Source organism: Pyxicephalus adspersus, chromosome 3 (assembly GCF_032062135.1).
Source record: "Pyxicephalus adspersus chromosome 3, UCB_Pads_2.0, whole genome shotgun sequence".
In the NCBI taxonomy this organism is placed as follows: Eukaryota; Metazoa; Chordata; class Amphibia; order Anura; family Pyxicephalidae; genus Pyxicephalus; species Pyxicephalus adspersus.
Window position 1 is genome coordinate 143,642,430 of NC_092860.1, and position 9,402 is coordinate 143,651,831.

At 35.9% G+C, this 9,402-nt stretch overlaps 1 protein-coding gene across 1 annotated transcript in view; it reads right to left on the bottom strand.

Annotated features, from left to right (window-relative positions):
• Positions 1-5,261: 5,261 nt before the first annotated feature.
• LOC140327837 (forkhead box protein I1c-like) overlaps positions 5,262-9,402 on the bottom strand; it is a 4,974-nt gene continuing 833 nt past the window's right edge. The window contains exon 2 of the mRNA XM_072407152.1: positions 5,262-8,384. Coding sequence (XP_072263253.1) covers positions 7,831-8,384 — 554 coding nt within the window. The 3' untranslated portion in view covers positions 5,262-7,830. The remainder of the gene's footprint in view (positions 8,385-9,402) is intronic.

The window sequence follows — 9,402 nt, forward strand, 5'->3', positions numbered from 1 at the left end:
GAGCGAGAATGCTTCTGGCATTCCCACGAAAATTTCCTCAAACTTCCAATGGTTCCACAAAATTTCGGCAAATGATTTTGCAAAACCATCAGAAGAGGAAATTAAAACAGGAGGATTCCCAAAGCTGCACTCAGCCCTGGGAATCCTCCTGTTTGCGATCCCCAGGGCACTAGAGGTTAAATAACCTCTAGTGCCCGGGGATCGTATAGGATTTTCAGGGCTGCATGATGCAGCCCTGGAAATCCTCCTTTTCGGCGAGAACTCAACCTCTCTGCGAATCAGAAGGCCGTTCTTGCTTATATTTTCGGTAAGTGGGAAAGGCTCGATTTCCTGCTGGATCGAACTTAATATTCTCGCTCGCTCATCCCTAGTTAGCACTCTTGTCTTTGCAGTGCTAGGTCCCAGGTTCGAATCTCGGCCAGGACACTATCTGCATTCCCCCAAAATTGACCTTAGACTACAATAATGACATATGACCGAGGTAGGGACAATAGATTGTGAGCTCCTTTGAGGGACAGTTAGTGACATGACTATGGACTTTGTACAGCGCTGCGTAATATGATGGCACTATATAAATACTGTGTGATAATAATAATAATGGTAGTACCCTCCAGAAACTAGAAAACCCTTGTGTATATGCAGTAATGATATCTAGTCCTGGAGTCTATATTCTCCTAGCAGCGTGACTGGTCGCCCTCCTCCCTTGCTGGGAATGGTTCCTGGTCATAGTAGAGAAGGAAACTAATCATGTGAAAGATGTTATTCCGGTGCCCAATTATTAGAAATGATGCCCAGGAAGGTGGGTGAATAAATGGAGATAAGTATTAGGAGAATCAAAGATAAGGGGACAAGACTTGACAAGAAGTGACATTTAGGAATCTATATGGGCTGGGCAGTCTGGAGTCTATGGTCTAGCACAGTAGAGGTTTGGGCCATTGTCAGCTTGGAAGGAAAAACTAGAGAGTCTTCTGCAGCCTAAAAAACCTTTGAGGTTCAGTGACAAGCCTGTTGGGAAAAGAAACACATGAGAAAATCTAATGTGAGGGCAAGGGCCCAAAAGTGCTACAGAATTAGGGGCTGTCACAGTTTGGGTTGTTCACCCCAGCAGGGCAGCCCATTGAGACTTCTTATCCACGAGGGCAGATTACTTATAGAAGCATGCCTCTCCCTTGGGTCAGAAGATGAGGGGTGTCTTATGGGCTCCCCAGTGTGATTTCAATGTCACCCAGACTGTGAGCTGCCATTTGAACATTCTGCACCCTAGATCTCTCCTGCTGATTGTGTTTGTTCAATAAAACCCTAGATGAAGGGTTTCTCAACCAGAGTTCCATGGAATGCTAGGGTTACTCCAGAAGTTGCTGGGGGTTCCTTGAGCAATAGCCTTTTTGTGACTCCCAGTTTATATTACACTGATTTTTCTTTTTGCTTTTTGGGTGTTACATTTAATTTTGATTTAACCTCTTTTTAACTTATAAGCCATAACAATAAAAATAGCATATACAACAATCCCAATTTTCAGGACTCAAACAACTGATAGCTCATAATAGGTAATAATACTTTTTATTGGATGTCAGCTTTCCCCCAAACTATCAGTCACCAATCAGCCATGCCCTAGTCTGTTCACACAGTTGCCTCCCTATTTAGCTTCTCCCAGACTGACTTACTTTGCACATTTCAAACTTTCTTATGTACTAATTTACAGTAAAATTAAGTTGTTCAAAATAAATATGGTGAGGTGGTGAAAGGGTGATAACATAATCAGATTCATCCCTCTTGTTTTATCAGACATTCCTGGAGACAAAACTATAACTAAACTTTCCTTGTTAATTTGCAAAGAATGGGGAAGCGTTAGAATCTCTGTTTTATATTTTGTTTATCTTCCCTCACTTCCTTTTCTATCTCTGATAGAAATTTTCCTGGGAGACCAACCCAATAGACCTAATCTAATAATGCAATTTAGGGCTTGAGAAGATAGGCTATCATGGGTGGGACTTTGCTGATCCAGCAAACCTAGAAATGGATATCCTAAAAATCTTTTGCTAATAGTTGGCAAATGTTTCAATCCTGGAAAAGATCCATACCAGCTTTGCTGGATCACCTAAGTTGACCCATGGTAGTCTATCGTCTTCAATCTTGGGGAGCTTTAATACATTAGGCTGTTGAGTAGAAAAGCCTGTCCCCTGCCTACATACTTTGGGAGGGACTGTTGCTCCCTGTGGAAGCAGTGGTCTCTCTTTAGAGGTCAGACACACACCCTGCTTTTCATTCAGCAGGTAACCTGAGCTTTGCTGATTGGAGCTCTAGCTGTGGCAGGTATATTACCAAGCAGGTGACTACTTTGGCTTCCAACTCAGAATGAACTTAGGGTGAATATACATAAAAATTATTTCAGAGATTTTTTCCTTTTTTTTGATCAAAGAAAACAAAGCTTTTGGCTGGAGTTTGGCTTCATATAATACCTATTCTGTGCCTCTTTGTATTTGGAACCTTTGAGTCTGTACTTTGATTTGGGTTTGTAAGCATTTCATGTGACATCCAAGAGGATTTGCCATGTATATTAAAATCTTTTGGAAATAAAATTGTACAGGATTTATAAATTCATGGGTGTATATAACATTCAAAACTTTCATATAATTTGAATGAGGTCATATAAAAGATAAGATGGAGCATCAGCAGGTTGTAAAGCTGGCCACTGATGTTAAAATTTCATTTCTCTACAATAAAGTGAGGGTCCACTGTATCTGGATGAATTTAAATTGAGTCAGAATGTAATGCGTTTGACTTCATTTTTTTCTTTTACCTATATTATGTGACCAGTTTATAGGTGAACATAGAGATCTGTGTTTTTTTATACATAAGAACACAAATTAAATATTCTGAAACTTACCTGTCATTGGATGTAATGGCTGCATTTATTTTCAAGCTGCAACATTTTCTCCAAATGCAGAACCATATCTATTGATCTTGCAAGGTTTCCAGTTCTTTTGTACTGAACTGATAGCTCAAATGTAATGAAGCTGGTAACTTGGCAATCTGAATTACATACAAGTTTTCCTGTTGTCCAAACCTGAAGAACAACCTAAGCAGGCAACATCTTTGATAGATACAATAAACTAAATGGGCGTTGTCACCCTAGGTCAGATAGTTACTGGTAGAATCTCCAGGTAAAATTAAGTTTAAAAAAGGCTAAAAAATTAAACCAGTGCAGTCACTTCCACCTAAGCACTGATAGGTCCCAAAATACGTTTATGCATTTAAATAAGCTTTAGGCTATCCTGCAGTATCGCCTATGGTTGACATATCTGTGTGTTATTTGTACCTATTGTATAAATCTGGCTCGAGTGAGAAAACCATTCCTGGCCATTTATCTTCCAGGTAATGGCTACACTATGTAATCTCTTCCATCTCCCCTGACCACTAATCCTTCCCACCTAATCTTTCCTGTCCTCTTCTCATTTACTAAATATCCCTCAAAGCACTTTGCTCAAGAAAATCCCATTAACACCCTTTTTCTTTTATAGAGATCTATTACTAAATGAAATCCTATAGAGGTATCTCTATTGCAAAAAAGTCATTTCAATTTTAGTGGAAGGGTGATGGGGGTTAAAAAGGCAACTTATCTGCTCAATGTTTTGAAATATAAGCAAAAAGGGAGGAGAATGCCAGGGGAACTTTAAAACTCACACATCTGGTTCAAATGGTAATGGATCTTGCTTATTTTTTTGCATAGAGTGGGGATTGACATAAAACTGACAGATTTTATTTTTTGCCATCTTTGCCCTAAATATTTTCTTTCAAAATTGTAAAGGGAACTACCCATTGGATAACATACCATTTATTCCTGTTCTGTGTCAATTCATTTGTTAAATCCCCCAAAGAGAGGCAAAGACAGCAATAAAAAAATAAAACATGCCCCCCTACAGGTGATTCTTGGAGAAGTTTGCTATATGAAGCAGTGCCATTCCATTAACAAAGTTTAGAATAAAACTTTTTTCACTTATTTTTGTAGGTTAGCTGAATAAAGAGTTTTGACTCCTATTATCACATTAGGCCTGATTTATTAAAGCTTTCCAATGCTGGAGAGAATACACTTTTATCATTGAAGCTGGGTGACACAGCAAACCAGAAATGGATCTGGTCCAGGATTCAAAACATTTGCTAGAAAATAGCAAATGACTTTGAAGAAATCCATTCCAGGTTTGATGGATCACCCAGATTCACTGATGAAAGTGTATCTTCTCCAGTATTGGGGAGCTTTAATAAATCAGACTTCATGTTGGGGCACATCACCCTGCAGAATTCTCATATAAGTCCTGAGCAATGAGGGTTGAAACCTTGATGCCCTGAAGGTAAAAAGGTTGGATTACACTGGCTAATATTGATCCGGAAGAGGTGTGTTAAATAATAAGTAGGTTAGTGTGCAGGGGACAGCCCTGGAGGTAGGGTAAGTGTAGCAGGTGAAGCCTTTAGTTTGTACAGCTTCTGAGAGATTTCAGAAGATCCAATTTCAAACTCTATAAAAGTATATAAAAATTTTGGCTTGCTATTTTTTCTGGTCTCAATGTTCTTAAGAATTCTTTACAGCACATGCTATTCCAAATTTTACTCTTTCAGTATCACAAATAAAAGTCAAAAGGCTGCCATGCTCGAGAACTTAGAAAGCTTCCGCATGTGGGCCGTCCAACTGCATTCCAGAGAGAGAAGTTCCGGCTTTGCGAACATCGTGTTCTCTTCCTCATTCTCCTTTCTGTGGAGGTAATGTCTTCACCAAGTCCTATTGTTTTAGTTGTGTCAGAAAAACTCAATATTTTTGAACACTTCAAGGAGATTTTTGTAATGAATACAATAATGTCTGCAGAGCCTCTTCATGGGGTCAGATACAGTTCATACATAAATGTCCATCACTTACTAATAAGGGGGAGGAACGGAACTCGGAGAAAATCAGTCCATTGGTTCAATTCACAAAGCGTCTGTTTTTTCCATATTAATCTTATTCACGGGCATTTTTTTATTTTAGTTATTTGTTGGTGAAAATAACACTCGGTATAGTAGAAAACAAACCAAAATGACTCAAAGGGAGGAGGTCAGGAAGCTGAGGAGCATGTTCTATCAGCTGTAGGTCAATTACCAAATATCACATCCTAATATTTAATATTTAGCTATAGTTCACACCATTTAGTGAGTTATCTCCTTAAACATAAAAATACACAAGAACCAAAATGTAATTTATTGGAGTTTACTAATCATTACATGTACATTTTTTCAGGCTAAAAACATGTTCAGCAAGCACAAAAAATATCTGTTGATATTGTCAAAATTACCATGTAATTGTCATTTCCTAGAAGATAACCCCGTCCTACTGCATGCCATGGTGACAAAAAAAAGCAGACATGTTTGAAGTCCAGCTTGGGTAACAACCATAGAAACAATAGGCATAACCATCTAGGGATTAGAGGAAAGTCATCTGAAGAGTTACTAGGTAAAAAATAAGCTTAATAAATAAAATAAATGCCCCCACCACATCTATACAGTGATGAGCTATAATATATTACATGTTTGTTGGGGTTTACATACGCTTGCAGTAACAGATTAATGGTAGTTTTAGCACTTTTTTTGGGGCTTTTGTTTCAATATTTAATTGTAGAAACATACATTTCTAATATCAAATTTATTCCACATTGACTTGGCTAATGGCAATATTGTAACGGTTAAAAAAATACAACATAACAAGTTTTCTATAGAACGGCTACAGAAAGTGTAAGAGAAATATCAAAAAAATTAAAAAATGGTCTCATATTGATGAAGCAAAACTGTAATAAAATTCTTTTTAGATATGAACTTGAAAATTAATGAAATGATTTAGCGCTACAATTAATGCAGCAAATAAAATGCGTCTTGTCCATACCCTGTCCCGTTCTTTTTTATTATACACTAACGTTTCAGGTTTTTTTTGTTTTTTTAATGCTCTTACTCTCCATTGATTTAGATTTTGTTTTTAATTTGCCTTCAAAAGTGTATTTGCTATTAAATAGAATTAACTACTAGGAAAATCGTCTGTGTAGGCCAGAGCGAATGATAAGAATTTCTAACCGAAAAAAAAAATCCTTTATAATAGGATATATTAAAAAAGGAAACTCATTTCATACTATTCATTTACTATACATTACTATATACCAACCACACTCTGGAAATTGAAAGATTCGGTTTTCATCATTGAATATACTACGAAAGATTGTTCCCACACGATATACAACACACATGCAGTACACACGTGAGAGAACAAAAAAGTGAAAAACAAACTAATATCAGTATGAAACTCCAAATTTATCCAATTCAAAATATAAGCTAAACTGCAGGTTATGTAACAGAAAAACTGAAATATTAAAGAACTCATCAACCCAAAGAGGCCACAATCATACTTGATTTTTTATATGTATAAAGCTTGCCTATTAACAAATGAAATGTAATATTTTATCCATGGGAAAAGGGCCATATAATCTCTTTAAGTATTAAACCGCAGAGCTATGTTAAAATCTTGATGCCTTATATGATTTCAGTTCATAATTTAGATGTAGATCATTTGTAAACTAGGTAACGGACACAAAAAAGTAAGTTCGTTGCAACACAAAAAACACCAATTTGTCAATTCCAACCAGGCAACTGATTGGCTGCTTGTATCATCTAATCCGATTTATGCTTATGTGTAAATATTATTGTAGGATTATGGTAACTGCTTGTTATTTACACCAAGCACAAACCTACAGTTTTTTTAAATTCCATCAAGGTAATGTTTACGGATTCCACTTTCTCATATTGTAAAGAAAGACATGCCAGTAACAGCAATGAAAGTGGAATAACATAATATAAGTTATGGTAATTATAAATTACTATTAAATATAAAATATTTTGTTGAACAAAACGTGCAACAAGATTTTGTTATGGGGGTCTCAACCCCAAATGTGTGTAATAGACATAGGTTTATATTTTATTTTTTAGAATTCGGACTTACATGAAATATTCTTTTTATGCAGGACTGAGCAGATTTTTACAGACCAAAAAAATAATTCTGCTCATTAGTGGATAAGGTTTTTAAACCTTGGAATATCTTATATAATTATTTTAATGGCTACAAGTATAGGAATTTTCAGCGGTTTTGCCCAGACATTTCAGATTTATTGGTGTGTAACCACCCAGCGTGTTAACTTTTAAAAAAATGCGATAAATACTCAAAGTATTTTTATAATAACTATGGATATATTTTTTAATTCTGTTATATTTCAAGAAATTTGCAATCTATTTTTGAAAACATAACAGATATATAACGTGAACAATATTTGCTTTTTTTGAACTTACACCTGTGTATGGTTGTAAAAATTAATAAATATGTTTGCTGAATAAATGAAAGAACATATTATGAATTAAACTCTAAATTGAATTCTACAATAATAATATAACAAAGTCTAGGACTATTTTCTGTAACTGTGAAGATTCCACATGTTTTTCCATGTATCATGCAAACACTTATCCAATCCATCCTATTAGACCTTCTTTATTTTACATGCATTTCCCTAATATATTGCCTCTAAAAGGAATAGTTACACAAAATGAACTCAGGAAATAAAACTGTTATATGATTTATTGCAAAAAGAAAAAAAAACTTAAAATTGCAAGTGTAATATAAAAAAACATATGAAAAACAGGAATCAGCATAAATAAAAGCAGTAAAAAAAGACATATGTATATATATATGTATATGTACAAAAAACTGTATTTACAAAATATTTGCGGTGTTTAGTTGCCCATTGTTAGTCATGATTAAATCTCCTGAATTTAAACTTCGCTTCCTTCCCTTGAGTATATTAAGCTGTTGACACTGAAGTTATTATAAAAATGGCTGTTGAATTGGCTCCCCTGATTGGTGGAACTGGAGAAGGTGTTATAATATGGAGCTCTGCCGAGGTGCAAGCTGTCCTGTAAATCTGCAGATGGTTCCACCACAGAGCCTGAGGTGAAACTGCTTACACCAGAAATGTTCCTCTGTGAGAGTTCATTCACCAACCCCAATGACATCTGTCTATTCACAGAGGTGGAGTCCAAAGAGGTCATACTATTAAAAAAGTTATTTAAGCAAGGGGTAGAGGTGATGGCTGGAGGAGAGGTGCTTTTCCTATGATCTGCAGTTAGTTCCATCTCAGGGGATGAAGGGGTCAACATAGATGGACTCCCTCTATCCTTTCCCCCTAAAGCAGAGCGACCTTCTTCACCTTTACCCGCGACAGCTTCAATATTGCTGGATTCCGATCTTCGCTTTCTCTTCCTGCGAAAGTTTCCATTATCAAACATCTTTTCGCAGTTGGGGTCCAGGGTCCAATAATTTCCCTTTCCTGTTAAGAAAAAAAAACAAAACGAAATAATCAAAATGTAACTGACATAAGTAACACAATAAGCCCTGACAACCAGCAATATGGTCTCCAGTAATAAATATTAGTTGTCCCTGATACCACAATAGTAACTGGACGGAAACTCTCTGGTCTCTAAGACATCATACAAGCCATTTATATGTACAACAATTCAAAAACTTTTGTCAGAAATGTCCCAATTCATCCTACTGACAAATGTTTTCCAAAGCTTGAAGACATTGCCAAAATTACACATATGGAGCAATGAGCTTCTAATGTCTTTGGGCATCTCAGGGGCTGAGTAATGTTAATAATACATTTCTATTGCAGACAAGTAAACTGGTTCACAGCATTATAACTAAACATCTCAATTAGTAAGTATTGTAACTCAAATTAGGTAAAACAGTTAGGTAAAAGATGTGATTTTATATATCAATACTGTTATTGATAGAGCGCCAACATATTACGCAGTGCCGTAGCCTATTGTCACATCACTAAGTGTCCCTCAAATAGTCCAGGGACTATTTTTGGGGGGTGGGCAATAAAACTACAAGTATGTATTTGGGTTGTGGAAGGGAATCAGATGAAACCCACACAAACATGGATAGAACATAATAAATTGTGCTACTTGGCATCCACTGTCAAAAACTTGGTTGTTAATGGTGGATAATGTAGAAGAACAGAAATTGCAATGTGCAAACATTCCCCATGTGCCACTGTTCCACTGTTTTGAATTCACAGAGAATACTCCTTTTACATAACCACAGATCTGTGGTCTCAAAACAATTAAAAAAAACCAAATGAACTGTAACAGCTTGAAAAATATTTCACTTCCAAATAAAAAAATGTTTCATTGCATCGAATCATTAACATATAATAATAATAATTAGTACTACAAGGGTAGATTAGGGCCAAAGTCTGAAACATTTTTATTATTTAGACATGTGATTCATAGGTAAATAAAGTTCAATTTTTGTATTTTGTTTTTATTATATATATTGTT